Genomic DNA, 15,588 nt, shown 5'->3' with positions numbered 1-15,588 from the left:
CATTAACACACTTGTTGGAATACTGTATACAAGATACATGCTTTTCTGTGGGTAAGCAAACATACCTTTTCAAATTTGATTGACTTATCTCTATCTGGACCTACTAAATTCATTCCCTCATCCTGATTAGACTTCTTCTGGCTCTCTCCTGAGAATGTCACACCCCTCTGTCCTATAATGCATGTTGTATGTGTGTGAGTAAAACAAAAAAAGATCTACATACTTATATGCAAGATATTTAGATTTTGGGTCCAACTCTTAAAACTGGGGTTTAAGAGTACCTGAAACAGTTTCCTCAGTGGTCTTCTTGGTGCCTTTTGATTCATAAATGGCACTAAACACATTACCCAGCTCCTTCACTGCTTCTTTAACACGACTACATTTGTGGTCCAAGGTCTTTCCCAACTCCATACATCGATTCTAAAAAGAGATACATACTACAAGTAGATGACCAGGCATGATTCACTATTTCAATTCAAAGAAATTAAAATGGAAAATGTACACTCCATCTTCATAAATCTTCATCTTTAATAAAACAATAATTGTAAAAAACAAAACAAAAAAACAAAACAAAAAAAACATTAACAAATTAAAAATAAAACGGTTATCACAGTCCATACCTCATTATAGTCAATCAGGTCATGTACTGAAGACGCATGATCTTCTGGGAGCTCAATCAGCTCAGTCTCTGAGATGTCCTTAAGGACATCATCAATGTGTATCTTAGAGATATCCTGCACCTGAAAAAAGAAATATAGTCTGTAGTAACATGAGTCTTGAGCAATAGCATTTTAAGAATACAATGAGTAAAACTGTGACAAAGGATTGCTGACTGGTGAGTGCAATGTTAGTGTAATGAAATTTTTACATTTCAGATCCACAACCATTCACCAAAGGTTATTAATAATCCTTCTAAACAACATGGTATTAAACACACAAATTAATTTTTGTAATCTTTTACAGGGATTCATTATTTTTGGTATCACTTTCAAAATATTTTACCATTATTGTTTTCATACTAATGTGCATACTTGACTTTTGACTGCTTTTATTCACTAACATACCGTCTTTACAAGATGTTTAAGCTCAAACAAAGCAGTGTCAACATTTTGGAAGAACTTGTCCAGGAGGAATGATGACCAAGTGAGCTGCACTGACCCATGGCGAAGCACAGATTCCACCTTGCAATTTATCAGAAACATAACAGTCAAAAATGAGCAACTCTGAAAGCATGGATAGATTAAGAAATATAAGCTCTTTAAGACACAAAAGAGATAAATATAAAAAAATGTGTCAATGCTGGTTCAACACCTATTCACGCTGTGAAGTGCTTTTCCTTGCTAAGCAGCTAAGCAACAAATACAGACTTCAAAGTGTTTGAATACACGGACTTGCAGCAAATATCATGAGTTGAACTATGTGTGTTTACATTTATGAGAACATGAAAATTGTTACTTTTCAGTACTTTATGATTTAGTGAAATGTTCTACTTATTATTGTACTGTAGTTACAAACTGCTTACATTTTTTATTTTTGAAGCCATCAAGCTGGCGAAATCTGCAGGTATGTTCTCACAAGTGGACTCATACTCTGTCAAAATGGTCTATAAAAAAGGAAATAAGCATAGAAATCATTTATATTGAGGTGATGCATCTATAAAAAAAATGCATGTATGTATGTTACAGTGTGGTTTACCTGTAGTCGGAGTTGATTAGTGTTTATTCTGCTTTCCAACTTGACCAGACACAGAGCCTGCTTTGGAATCTCCAAACCCATCTTCAGCAAACACTTAGCCTCCCGAATGACCTCAGTTACTTCAGGATCAAAGTTGACGACAAATTTTCCAGTCTTTGGGTGTCGAACCAGCAGTGTGATATTCAAGACTGTAGAAAAGAAGAAGAAAAGGGAAATGATTTTAAATGAATATTAACAGAATCCTATGCTGCATCCTAACAAGGGATATAATATGCCATCTAGGGTAGAACATATTCAGTTAAAACCAAAGAACCAACCATAGTCTAATTTTGACACTTCACCCATCCATGCTCTATGATGAACACACTCAAACTCTACAAATGCAGATGCAGTTTGGTTGAACATTTTGACTACATCTTGTCCCTCGGGGCTGCACAGGATGTCAGAATGTTTCTATTAAGGACAAGAGATGTATTCAACATTAAAATAAAACACTATGATAATGAAGTATTTTAAATTGTTTGGTGGGAGAAATGTAGACTTACTTTTAGGTATGACATGGGTTCCTCTATTTTTCTGTAGAGGTGCCTGACCCAGCTAATCCTTCCAGTCACGGGAGGCATGTTTCTAGCTAATGGGGGGTCCTCTCTCTGTTTTACATAGAGCTGCAAAGAAAATTGAAAATAATAAAATAAGTAAATCTGTTTTTTTAATCAAAAACATCAAAGCCCATATTTAACAATAAATTTGACAATGAATTTATACTTTATTTTTGGTATTGTACTCAAAGATGTAAGGCCACGAAAATGTGATACCTTTTTCACAAACTCTACTTCCGAGGCATAATGCTGAAGAATAAGACCCAAGATGCTGGATGTTTCTGTGTCTAGACAGGGAATGTTCAGCCTCTGAAAACTACAAATAAAGTAATTTATGAGAGCTGTGTTTGAATTTTCTGCTTATCATGCCAACGTGTCCACAATTTAAATCATTACAGTAGGATCTTTATACTATACTACTATGCAATATCATACTGACCGCTGTACAAAGCAAAGCGCATGCTGAGATGAGGTGATGGTTGAGAAGCATGACCTCATAAATGCCTGCAGCCGGTTCTATAGAGAAGGATAGACAAAATGGTAAAACAATCACCAATGTCAGAAACAATACTTATATAAGAGAAAAGGATATAATGTATGCTACCTATACAACATGTTGCAGATTTTAAACAGCAGGAAATTTTACATACCTCAATGTGGCTAACTTGAACCATAAAGTCAGCAAAATCGGTTTGGAATTCAGCTGTCCTTGGAGCCAACATATCAGACTGCTTCCGTTTCAAATTCATGGACACAGTGTGGAATTGTCTGGCCAGAATCTCAATGCCCTCAATGTTTGATTTCCCAAGAGATTCAAATGTCTTGAACACTGTGATTATTTTTGTGATCTACAAAAGATGATGCTTATTGTTATTAGGCAAGACCTTAAAATAAAAGTGGAATTCAAATCAAAAATGGCTTTGTGGACTTCACCTTTTCAAGTTGCTTGCAGAAATTGTCAAACTTCCAAAAAATCATTGTCTCTGAATCATCCAATGACACCTTTCCAGGTTTGTCCGATGTTTGTTTCTTTGTTTTCTGGAAGCAAGACTGATACTTCTCATACAAGCAGATACAGTCCTGCCAAAGACAAAAAATGAATGAAAACAATGACATGCTGCGATCATGTGTTATATTCAATCCCCAGTAATGATACCACAGATGTTTATCCATATGCATAGGTGTCACCATTACCTGTATTTTCTTGATGATGACTTCAGCATCTTGGTCCCATATTTGACATGTGCCATTGTCAGTAATGTATGACCTGCATGCTGTAACCATCTGACTTGTGACCTGTAAAGTTTTTCAGGAACACAATTACAAAAGTTTTAATTAAAAAAAATGTAAATCTTAGATTGTGTGTTTGCATGAAAACCACATTTTCTAAAGCAACTTCCATTTTTCTGAGACTTGAATAAAATACACTTACTGTGCCGAACAGTGCAGATACATTTTCTCCTGTACTGTAGTACACTGAAACACTGCATATCATTTGAATGGCACTGATAACGTTCTGCACGCTTCCCATCATGGTGACCTGCAATCACAAATACATGTATGTCAATATTATTTACAATAGTCCTATCCATTAACTGTATAATGGGCAAATACTTCAAACAATGGAACACATTTTGCCTTAGAGGTAAAAGTTCCATCACATAAAACAAGTTTTTTAAAATTACAAGTAAATCTAGTAAATGACCCATAATAATGTGTGGAAGGCGCACTAGCACTTCCTATCCTACTAATGGAATATCAGTGTTGTTAATTGATTAATCAATTAATTAATTGGTTTGTTTGTTAATATATTAATTTTAAAAGTTTAATGGGGCAGTTTCTGTCACTAACTTTGTGCAGTTTAAGACAGGTTTAAGCCTGTGTGGAACAAATCAAATCGTTTCTTAAACTCAGTTTAAGCTGTGTTTGTGCATTTAAAGCACAGCTATCTTTAGTCTAAATATAGTGGCTATGTCATTAATTAAAACCTGATTAGAGATCACTACATCTGAGGTTTAACTTACACCTGTTGTACAATTGGGCTGCCTCTGAAATTGTCCACTATTCACTATAAAGGGAACGCTGTTGTCACTATTGATGTATAATGGCAGTTGTTGGTTAGTGACCATACATGTTGGATGCAACTAACCCTTACAGTAGAATGTAAACAGCACTACAAAATGACACGCACATTTTCTAAAATTAGATGGGAGATCCATTTCCTAAACTTCTTTTTATAAATACTGCTATTTTTACACACATATACCTGAATATGCTCCTACATCTTACTGTATGTATAAAAATTCTGCAGTAGACGTTTTTTTTTCATTTTCATTCAATACTGACAAATATCTTTCCTTAGATATGACTAGGCATTCATAACATCATATTATTGACTATACATACCGGGTCACTGTTGTAAAGAGGTTGACAGACTTTCTCCAGTGTGCACAGGAACTTTACATTGTCTTTTGCCTCATTTGCACGATCTGTTAAACTGGAATCCATGTTCTGCCACATCTGCAGAGGTACACAGTTTAAAATGACCTATTTCAGTTCATTCTAGAGGGCTTAAGGTCTTTTGAAGACCAAAGCAAGTTTTCAGATTTTATTGACTAATATGCACTTTTTCTAAATTAAATCCTTTAGTCCATAAAATGCCCTTCACAAGTTACTGTAACAGAGCTCAAAGTGATTATTTCAGATTGCAGAATACTCAAAAAGGCTAAAAGAAACCAAAAACATAATACATTTGGACATTAAGGTTGGAACAATTGTGTGATATCTTAACTTTATCTTAACAATGTCTTTAAAGGTTATCAAAGATCAATAATCCCATGGATTAATTTTATATTATATATTTCTACAATTCAAAATTAATTATTATCAATTTCTACAAGCACTTTTCAACCACCTGGTGGTGACTGTTTTCACACACATTCTATCATAATTTTCAGACATTTGTCTTGTTATATTTTACACAGAATCAGTTGGTCATATAACATCTGAGTACAAATCAACCCTTTGTCAGATCCACCAAAAATCTGGTAAAAATGCTGTATAATAACTTTCTTATGTATTACTTTGTTGAAGTTGGACACTCAAGTGTCAGTACCTTCATAACCTTGGAATGGCTGATATGGAGCACCATTACCACTGCCTTACACTCTGGGCCTTTGATATGACTGATGATGGAGTTGAACCTCAAAGACATTCTTTGCCAGTACTGAAGCTCACACAGTGGCCCTGCAGAATCATCTAGTTTCCTCAACTGACTAGTTTCTACCAGGACCTGATGATTAGGGATACAGATAAAGGTTACAATTTCCTCTTACAGGGGAACTATTCAATCAATAACTCTACAGCAAGGTTCATTTAAAGGTAAGATGTAAGATGTTGTGTAGAAGTAACATGCTTATCTGCAGTTTCCATGTACATTTTGGACCAGCTGCATGGATCCTAAACATGCAGATTCTATCTAAATGACATCTTAATTAAGCTTTAGCCAAAATACAATAAGATCTTTTCCTTCTCACTTCACTTTCTATTGGGATTTCTTGTTATCTTCCTATTTTTCACACAGCCAAAATCCCTTTCATCATGGCCAGTGTTCTTTCTACCCATGTTCCTCAAGCCCAATCAGTCTGAAGAAGCTGTTCACTGTGCCTGGGAGAGGTGTGATAACAAACATGAAATATTTTACCAACTATGTTACCAACCTCCTTGATTTGCTTGTACCATTGCATCAGAATTTCTTCAAGTTGCTGCACCGTGTCAAAGTTGGCAGCCGCAACTTTCATATTATCAAGGGTGGCCAATTTAGATAAGTCAATATCTGTGACTGTTTTCAGATGAACAATGTTCTCGATGTTCATCTGGAGGTCTGAGGTACAAACAAAAAGACAAAGTACATGATTATCAAAGTGAGGGAAAGACCACTATTTGGTCACGAAACAAATTACAATTTTGAAGCAATCAAGTATGATTTGACAAACAAAACTGATGAGACACATTATTGTTATAATTATTTCTAAACATCAAAACTTGAAAGTCTGACAACTTCAAGAAAAAAATGACTTGCCATCTAAGGTGCTAAGACAGCGCTTTATGGTGTACTTGAAGTTCTTTTTAAGTTTTGCTCCGCGTCTAGTCTTATTTAAGACACCCCAGTTTTGTTTTGCATCAAGAGCTGGTAGCAGGAAGTTGTAGGCATTCCTCATTCCTTTCAGGAGGCCATCTCTCGCATCAATCATTGAAAACATTATCTCCTGCAAAGCATCAAGACAAATCATTTAACAAAATCCAGAACCAAATAAGCTAAAACCTAGCCTAGTGCTAGTAACATGGTCACCACCAGTGAGACTCTTCCACCTTTTCCCAAATGAAGACAAAGAATCCATGGTAGTTTCATCCGACTAGTTGAAGGTGTGGTAATAAAATAATAAATGTGAAACCAGCTGTTTTGTTAAATGGTATTAAAAAAACTTCAGACTACTCATGAATACATAATTTGACTGTATTTTCCCAGTTGGAGCACTCCAGAAAAATGGTGCATTTAAGTGACCGTAACTCAGTTGTCATGCCTACGGCTAACTTGAACATTTTCATAATTTATCCTTTTATAAAGACCCAATATTCCCAAGATTAAAAAAATCATTTGCAAATTTCTATATTTTCATCCAGATCCCTATCCACAGTAAAAACATCAGATACTTGTTCTATTATTAAGATGAAGTCAAAGATGTTTCGTTTTTATTGTTACATATTAGTACTTTTAGCATATGATTATGATAGATACTTCTCTAAAAAGGTTGAGGTACATATGGTGTTTTTCGTAATAATCAGTACTACAGACGCTTACTGATGTACAGTGCAAATGACAAATCAGTATCTTTTACAGTCAAACCGAAACTTTTTTTTTAGCACATAAAATAAACTGCACATTCAAAAATGATTTTATGTGGCTCTTAAGGTACAATCATTCAATCAGAAAATAAGGCTATCACACAAAGGAATAAAATATTTACAATTACAGAAACACACCACTTTACACATAAATGACTGTCTTACCACATGTATGTTTTCTGAATTCACAGGACTGTCCACTGTATTCCGTGTGAAAGAGCAGCAAACACCTGTAAGGCATGTCTGAGACAAATTTGCTAAAAACAGTCTGTGTACTTTTCCCCCTTTGGTAGTCCCAGGATATGAGCGGCCACACTCTGAAATGAAATCCAAATGAATTTTGATGACAAGAGGAAATAGAATGGACATGTAAAACTATTCACTGCTGATATCTACTCTGTGTACTAAAGTTTAAACATTCACCAGTATGGGGGCAAATACGATCCATTAAGTTTAGTAGACTTGGTAAAGATTTATCCCAAAATTATACAAATGACCCATCTAAAATAAAGTGAACATAAACTCAAACACATACAGTGAAGAGGGACCCTCCTAGGAATAATCCCTCCCCTACAGACATCTGACATCTTTCTATGGTCGGGAAGAAAATCAATATTGCTAACCAGTCTTATCCAGTTTCTAATACTAGCATTATGACAGTCTAATGAAAAACGAAAATACGGCATAGCGGCTAATTTGCAACACTCCAAAATTGTAGTCTCTCTACATTTATACTTACCTATTCCTGGAACTTCAGCCTCTTGATACACAAAAGAAATGGTTTTACAACCTCCTTCAGCGAAGAAATTATCAAAAGTAGCCAACTATTGAGCAAGTAAAAAAGAAAAACAGTCAACTTTCTTTTTATGTGTTTATATGTTAACATAGGGATTTATGCATTTATATGTTAACATGGGCATTAAAGACATTCAACCAAAAAAAGGTTCCTGTCATCTTAAACAGAAACATTTATAAAAATGATAATCAAGAATGAACACTATTGTATTTTGTCATGAATCAACACCAGAAATACAGAATGTAAAGTTTTACCCACATCAAAGCGCCCTGAAAGGCTGGAAAATGTCATACTTCTGTATCTTCCAATCATACTATAGTGGCAGATAGAAATAAACACCAATATCACATGTTGATGTGTATTGGTTGAGATGTTACTGCTTTTAACATTATCATACACCCCACAGTCTAGTGGGACTGTTCGAAGCAGAAGTGGAACTGTGTAATGATGCTCAGAGATTTCATCAAGGGGTTAAAGGAAGAGGGTGCATATTTTCCCCAAACGCAAAAAGATTCTCTTAAAGTGAATGTTAAGTCCTGTCTCCCCTATATTTTTGAGACCGGACTGTGGCCACAATTAAGAGTCAACGGTCCAAAAACACTGGGGTAATTAATTACATCTCTGATGGGATATTCTGTACATAGACAGTCAAAACTCACAGATGAATCTAAAATAAATTCCTCTACTGCTGTTGGCTCCAAGAACAGCCTGTCAGCCAGGATGTCAATGATGTAGTTGTGTGCAGGGGTGATGAGCTTTTTTCGCTCTTCTCGTGCCTGCTTGTATTTGACCTGAGGAAGACAAGGGTTATAAATAGTAGTTACTGTATTTGCTCAAGTAACAAAAACCGGACCACACAAAATAAGTTACATCTAATTGTTTGCTTGTATTTCGTAAGCCTACAAGGTGCTGGATCAATGTACCTGACATCCATGCTTGTTTGCCTTTGTATTGTGTGAATCCATGATAAAGCAAAATCACCACCCAACTCCGTCCAGGGTATTCTCTCTAGATGAAATCAAAAAATATAATTAAACACTTGAGCTGAAGCCTATGGTTTTTTTCCCTATGGTTTTGTAGACCTAATACATTCAGGAGCTTGCATCATGTCCAGAATACTGTAGATGACAATGTCAGTAAGCTGATAAAGGAGTATGGTTATCTTCTCAGTAAAACAGGGCCGTTTTCCATCAACTGGAACTGATAGCAAGTTAATTAAAAGGGTTTATGTTAATGGTAAATTCATTCATATTTGTGGAGCATATGATGCGCCACACCCCAAAAATTCACACTACCATACTGAAAGGTTGTTAACGTTACTTACTTGGCTGTTGAACCAACTAACTTTAGGCTAATGTACAATTGTAGAGGCATAGCAGTGTTGCTAACATACTCCACATACATACTTACATTTTGAAGTTGGCTAAATGATAAAAAAGTAAGAGGGAAAAGAAAAAAAAATGTTAAAAACATTTCTGTTTAGTAGGTTAACTCAGTGGTTACTGCTAACATTGACATTGTGATAACTGAACTACCTTACTGTTACCGTTGGCAAACGTACGGAGACAGACAGTTTAACATTAGTGTAACATATTTTTCTGCCCTTACCAAAACTCGGTCACCCGATGAAATTATAGCCGCCCAGTGGCCACATTTTCTGTTTGTGCTGTGTCAGGAGTCAAAAAAGGACTCGTCGGTATTGTTTTTCTAACCGCTTACAATGAAGTTTCCGTCCAAATCCAGCCGTTGTTAGCACAACTGCCCAACTTCAACCGTTGACGAACCACGGGCCACAGCCGTTGTAGTGAAATACAATTTAAAATGTTACTGGTTAACTTTGATAATATGCTTATGGCCTTTCCTTCACTTTTGATGTGTTGTGATAGATTCAATTATGCTTTCCATATATTTATTTCAATCGCAAACCAATTAATTGCTTTGAATTTGCATTTAACTCTTACATTACTAAGCTTACTGCCATGTTTGCAAACACGTAGGTATTCGAGTCATAATCAAATAAACAGAACTTTCTGTAATGACTCAGGTGTCGCTTGTGGCCATTTTGTTTTCCATGTTTGAAATTTGGTGCCGTCTACCGGATTGTTGATATAACGACACATTAGTAAATGATTATATTAACAGTTGGGAGCACAATGAAACTTTTCAGAAGTTTTGGTTGGGTAGGAAATATTAAAGCCGAAAACGTAGGTTTAACTAACATACAGTACAGTCCAACAGTCAGCCATTCCTCCACGGTTATTTGTGACACCATTAGTCGATTTAAACATGCAGCAACAATTAAAGAGGAAATCCAAACAGGCAAGTGCTGGGAGTATAGCACAAAATTACATTGAACAGCACTATGGTGATAAATGATTGGTATACACGGATGGGTCAAAAGAACCTGAGACTGGACGCACAGGAGCTGCAGTTTTCATTCCACAGTGCAAGGTAGCAATAAAGGAAATAACCACATATCATTTATCAGTATATGCAGCTGAACTTGTTGCTGTTCTGATAGCATTGAAATGGTTAGAGGAAAACCACAAAAAAAGCATCTGATAGTTGGGCAGCACCCACACGCATTAAATCTGTGAAATCATGTAGACACGCTATTTTATTTGAAATTCACCATTTAATATACATTATGCATAATAAGGGTTTTAGGGTTTGCTTTGTTTGGGTTCCTGCCCATGTAGGAATAGAAGGAAACGAGGACGCTGACATACTGGCCAAACAACATTAAAATCCCGTTAAGTAAAGCAGAAGGTAAAACAATCATAAAGAGTCAAATGCAAAAAATATGGCAAAAATATTGGAACATGAATGACACAGGAAGACATTTTTATAGCATCCAGAATCATGTGGGTTTGGGAAGGAGGATGGGCAGGAACCGAAAAGAAAGAAGCAGTGGTTACTCGTCTCAGGATAGGACATACCGGACTCTATCAGACACTACACAAAATAGGCAAATATCCAACTGGTAGATGTGCACGCTGTGCGCATTCAGAATCGGTTCAGTAACTGCTGTTACAAAGAAGGGAATATGAGGAGGAAAGACAGGCTCTAAGAGCAGCATTAAAGAAGGATAAGCTAACACACAATGTTAGGAACCTTCTTAGAGAAACATCAGGGAGAATGTTTATTCATGGGATCACGTATCTCAAAAACACAGGGTTGATTTTTTTTTTTTTTTTTAATTATTTTCCTGCCATTCTTACGCTGTACACTCCAGTCCGGTAATTAGCGGTAATGCACCTGAAAGCTGGTTGCCAACCGCCAATCAAATCAAAAGAAGAAGAAGAAGAAGAAGAAGCTTAAACTAACAACTGATCTTGGGTCAGAAACCAGAGACGACATATGTTTCGTGGTCCACTGCGATTGGTCCAGGCATACCATCGTGCTGTCCAATGGCAGGCAGACATCTGTTCGCTGGAGCGACTCTAAAATATTCCCTTCTCTTCCTTCTTTGCTAGGTATTCACTAGTCAGCTAGGACAGTACCAGCAGTACGAAGTAGGGCAGAGACGGGCAAAATGCAAGTCTTAGGTGTAATTGCAGTGATATTAGCAGTATACTGCGCACATGCAAAGGTTTACTTTCGGGAGGAGTTTCTGGACGGTGGTAAGTTTGGTGTGGACATTTATGTAACTGGCTAGTTGTGTAGGAGTTTATTTCATTGCATGTTAGCTTCACTGTTCCCCATCATCTTGTAAGAGTTATCGTCGTGAGTTTTTCTTGAAAGCCTTTTATCTTCACGAAAAAAAGCATTTTCAAACAGCGATTAAGTGAAAAATATCACCCTTCTCAGTTTACTAACTTTAACTGGGTTGATAGCTGGCTAACTTTAGCAAGGCCCCAAAGCTAGCAAACGTAATACCATACCACTTAAGTTACTAATTTTGGCCTAAGTTCCTCGTTAAACAAACAAACCAAACGAATTTAACCGATTTGACAGTTACATTTCAAAGTGTACCGCCAATGACAGTTGCGTAATTATTTTCGGGAAGTACCGATGTTTTTGCAAGAGAAGGTTCCCCAGGTGTTAATCTTCAAACTTGCTTGTCGTTTTCTGTTCAGATGACTGGAGAAGTCGCTGGGTGAACTCCAAACACAAGTCTGACTATGGGGAATGGAAACTGACGGCTGGCAGCTTTTACGGAGATGCTGAGAAAGACAAAGGTAAATGTTTTTGAGTTCTTATTCCACTCATCACAAAACATGAATCACGTGTTCTGTTTATAAATAACAGCTATATTCAGTATGACCCAAAAAATAACAAGGCACTCAAAAATTTTCTTGATATGGAATTCATATTTTAAAGGTGGAAATGAGCAATTAATCTTTTGGGAAAGAAAAGAGAATAAGTAAAATCTCAATTGTTGCCTCCTGATTTTTGCAGCTTTAATAGTTACCAATTTAAACAACAAACTCTGCTGCCTGCACAGTGTAACCTCAGCAGTTTATGGACAGTTCCTATGTCTGATGAAATTGTATCTAGTCTAAGTGCCTCGATGTCTCGTTTGTATTGTGGTTCATTAAAGAGAACTTGGTTTGTCTTGCTAAATATTTATTTTGTACTTCCTATTTCAGGTCTCCAGACAAGCCAGGATGCTCGTTTCTATGCTGCCTCTGCCCGTTTTGAGCCTTTCAGCAACGAGGGCAAGTCTGTGGTCTTTCAGTTTTCGGTCAAGCATGAGCAAAAGATTGACTGTGGTGGTGGTTATGTGAAGATCTTCCCTGCTGATTTGGATCAGGCTGAAATGCATGGAGAATCCTCATACTACATTATGTTTGGTAAGTGATGATGTTCACAGAAATGCACATTAGTGAATGGTTACAATAACAGGCTTGGGAACATGTTTTAATTAAATTTGTTTCACCTAGGTCCTGATATCTGTGGCTACAGCACCAAGAAAGTCCATGTCATCTTCAATTACAAGGGAAAGAATCACCTCATTAAGAAAGAGATTAAGTGCAAGGTAGGTGCAAAGTTTCTATTTTTAAATTTGAAAAAAAAAAGAAGATATTTATTATAAAATACAAACATGCACCACTTCTGCATCAGTGGCTAAATCCAAACACCTTGATTTCTTCTAGGATGATGAGCTGAGCCACCTGTACACGCTGATCCTGAATCCAGATCAGACCTATGAGGTGAAGATTGACAACGAGAAGGTAGAATCTGGCAGCCTGGAGGAGGACTGGGACTTCCTGCCTCCTAAGAAAATTAAGGACCCCGAAGCCAAGAAGCCAGAGGACTGGGATGATCGTGCCAAGATTGACGATGCTGATGATACCAGACCTGAGGTAAGCAATCTTACTGATAAAGTTAAGTAAATAAGCTCTGCCCTGCTTTGCATTGACTAAATGGGCTGTTACATCTGTGGAAAGTGCTGATATGAGGAGTGTTTTCCATTTATTTCCCTCCCAGATTTCCACAGCAGCCCTGGGCTTTAAAGAACTAAAATTAAATTCACAATTCTGTTAGGTCAACGTCCATTTTAGGATTATTCGTTCCTCTTTCTAGGACTGGGACAAACCTGAAAACATTCCAGACCCTGATGCTAAAAAACCTGAAGACTGGGATGAGGATATGGACGGCGAGTGGGAGCCACCCATGATCCCCAACCCAGAATACAAGGTAGGTCAAAGTAGGATAGACTTGTCTAGAGTTTATGATTTGTGTGATCTCTTTTGTCTGAGAAATGCATTCACTGCTAAAGTCTTTGCAGCATGATAAATAGTGTCTCTATTACAGGGAGAATGGAAACCCAAACAGATCGACAACCCCAACTACAAAGGAGCATGGGTGCATCCTGAGATTGACAATCCTGAATACAGTGCTGATTCAAACATCTACAAGTTCGATAGCATTGGTGTTTTAGGTCTCGATCTTTGGCAGGTGAGCGAGAAAGAAATCATCTTTGAATAGTAATGTTATTTCCATAGGAATGCTTTTAACTAAAGTGTAACATTTGCTTCTGTTTTATCCCAGGTGAAATCTGGTACCATCTTTGACAACTTCCTGATCACAGATGACGTGAAGGAAGCAGAAGACATTGCAAATGAGACATGGGGTGTGACAAAGGTATGCTGGTGCTGGTACTCTCTTTAAGCTGTATTTTGTTGAATGTACAACACATGAAACCATTGCCAGTTAGATGCCCAACCCTTTTAAGACACATGGTTTGTGATTATCTTAACTTTCCTCACAGGAGCCAGAGAGGAAAATGAAGCAGGAGCAAGACGACCTGAAACGAAAAGAAGAGGAGGAGAAGAACAAAGAACAAGACACTGAGGGTGGTGATGAAGAGGAAGAAGAAGAAGAAGAGGAAGAAGAGGAGGAGGAGGAAGAAACAAAGGACGACCTAGAAGAGGCTCTTTCAGAAATGGATGATGAGGAAGCAAAGCATAAAGATGAGCTTTAAGGAGCCATTAGAAACTCTGTCCAGTATTTCCCAGGGGTATTGTGGCTGCTGTGCATCCTTTCCCTGAGATCTGGACACAACTCAACTGGGTGGGGGGGGGGGAAATGTAGTGAAGTGGGGCAGTTGGGTGTTAATGGACTTAGTTTCTCTTTAATTTTGGTCTTGATGTTGCCCCTGAACAGCTGGATTGATTGTAAGGTTTTCCACCTACAAAGTCCATTCCTCATTTTGTAATAACAGAGAATAAGGAGGCACTGACATCCACTGCTTTCTTGATATTTGCTTGATCTACACATCTACTTTATTTGCTGTTTCCCTTGCACATTTGTTCATCTGTTAGAGTATTTTGACAGTTGACCAGAACCTGTGATTAAAAATGTGGTAAATATGACAAAACGGAGATCTGCATAGACATTCAAATTTCAGCCTGGTGAAACATAAAATGCACATAACTGAACACACAATGCATAAACTTGACTAAGCAAAAGACTTGCAGCAAAACAATCACAAAATACAGACAGGAAACAAGACTAATGTAATGTAACTTATTTTGGTTATGTCTTTGGCACTGACTTTTATTTACCTTTCCATGCTCTCTAAGGCATAATTGAAATCTATGTGAGCAATGAAATTGTTTTCCTACAACATGTCTTCATGGTAATGTGATGGGACCTGCATTATATCCTGAAAGTCTGGAGAAACAGATGGTGAGCCTCTAATGTGACTCGTGACATCACCAAGGGTCACACACTTCTTTTTATTGGACAGAATGTTATTGATACCAAAGTTTTTATTAAAAGATTATAACCTTATTGCCTGGTCATACTTTTTACTGTATATGCACATTTTGAAAGTATGTAGTTTAAATGTACGCTGTCTCACATGTTTTGCAGTGTTGGATAGAAAGGAATTTAAAAGGCATTTAAAATTACCCGATACAGAAACAGCGAATGCACGTGGGTACGGAGCCCCCTGGGGTTGGTGGGGGAAAAGATCCATGTGCACATGAGTAAGATCTGGGTTTAGTAATCTGCACATGGGTTATAGGTTATAAACTGTGCCCTCAGGTTTATAATCGGTGACTCGGCTCGGATCCATGCGCTCAAATGACTTGGCTTGCGAGTGAAAAGAACAGATACATTACACAAAGATATGGTTAAAGC

At 37.2% G+C, this 15,588-nt stretch overlaps 2 protein-coding genes across 2 annotated transcripts in view; one reads left to right on the top strand and one right to left on the bottom strand.

The window, feature by feature from the left end:
* Window positions 1-9,004, bottom strand: part of LOC130178685 (dynein axonemal heavy chain 8-like) — a 33,833-nt gene extending 24,829 nt beyond the window's left edge. Inside the window, exons 1-20 of the mRNA XM_056391130.1 lie at window positions 8,919-9,004; window positions 8,655-8,786; window positions 7,939-8,023; window positions 7,338-7,516; window positions 6,376-6,562; window positions 6,014-6,177; window positions 5,410-5,586; window positions 4,701-4,814; window positions 3,727-3,834; window positions 3,489-3,590; window positions 3,228-3,374; window positions 2,945-3,142; window positions 2,734-2,810; window positions 2,511-2,610; window positions 2,241-2,360; window positions 2,013-2,148; window positions 1,696-1,883; window positions 1,523-1,603; window positions 1,065-1,181; window positions 621-740 (exon numbers count right to left, since the gene is read on the bottom strand). Coding sequence (XP_056247105.1) covers window positions 621-740; window positions 1,065-1,181; window positions 1,523-1,603; window positions 1,696-1,883; window positions 2,013-2,148; window positions 2,241-2,360; window positions 2,511-2,610; window positions 2,734-2,810; window positions 2,945-3,142; window positions 3,228-3,374; window positions 3,489-3,590; window positions 3,727-3,834; window positions 4,701-4,814; window positions 5,410-5,586; window positions 6,014-6,177; window positions 6,376-6,562; window positions 7,338-7,516; window positions 7,939-8,023; window positions 8,655-8,786; window positions 8,919-8,960 — 2,574 coding nt within the window. The 5' untranslated portion in view covers window positions 8,961-9,004. The remainder of the gene's footprint in view (window positions 1-620; window positions 741-1,064; window positions 1,182-1,522; window positions 1,604-1,695; window positions 1,884-2,012; window positions 2,149-2,240; window positions 2,361-2,510; window positions 2,611-2,733; window positions 2,811-2,944; window positions 3,143-3,227; window positions 3,375-3,488; window positions 3,591-3,726; window positions 3,835-4,700; window positions 4,815-5,409; window positions 5,587-6,013; window positions 6,178-6,375; window positions 6,563-7,337; window positions 7,517-7,938; window positions 8,024-8,654; window positions 8,787-8,918) is intronic.
* A 2,455-nt stretch (window positions 9,005-11,459) lies between these two features.
* Window positions 11,460-15,237, top strand: calr3b (calreticulin 3b). The gene is made up of 9 exons (XM_056392315.1): window positions 11,460-11,618; window positions 12,075-12,176; window positions 12,588-12,791; window positions 12,882-12,976; window positions 13,095-13,304; window positions 13,525-13,638; window positions 13,756-13,899; window positions 13,993-14,085; window positions 14,213-15,237. The coding sequence occupies exons 1-9, from the start codon at window positions 11,531-11,533 to the stop codon at window positions 14,423-14,425; spliced, it is 1,263 nt and encodes a 420-aa protein (XP_056248290.1). The 5' UTR covers window positions 11,460-11,530; the 3' UTR covers window positions 14,426-15,237.
* The last annotated feature ends 351 nt before the right edge of the window (window positions 15,238-15,588 follow it).

The sequence above is a fragment of the Seriola aureovittata genome, chromosome 12, assembly GCF_021018895.1.
Source record: "Seriola aureovittata isolate HTS-2021-v1 ecotype China chromosome 12, ASM2101889v1, whole genome shotgun sequence".
Classification (NCBI taxonomy): Eukaryota; Metazoa; Chordata; class Actinopteri; order Carangiformes; family Carangidae; genus Seriola; species Seriola aureovittata.
This window is presented reverse-complemented; position numbering and strand designations above follow the sequence as displayed.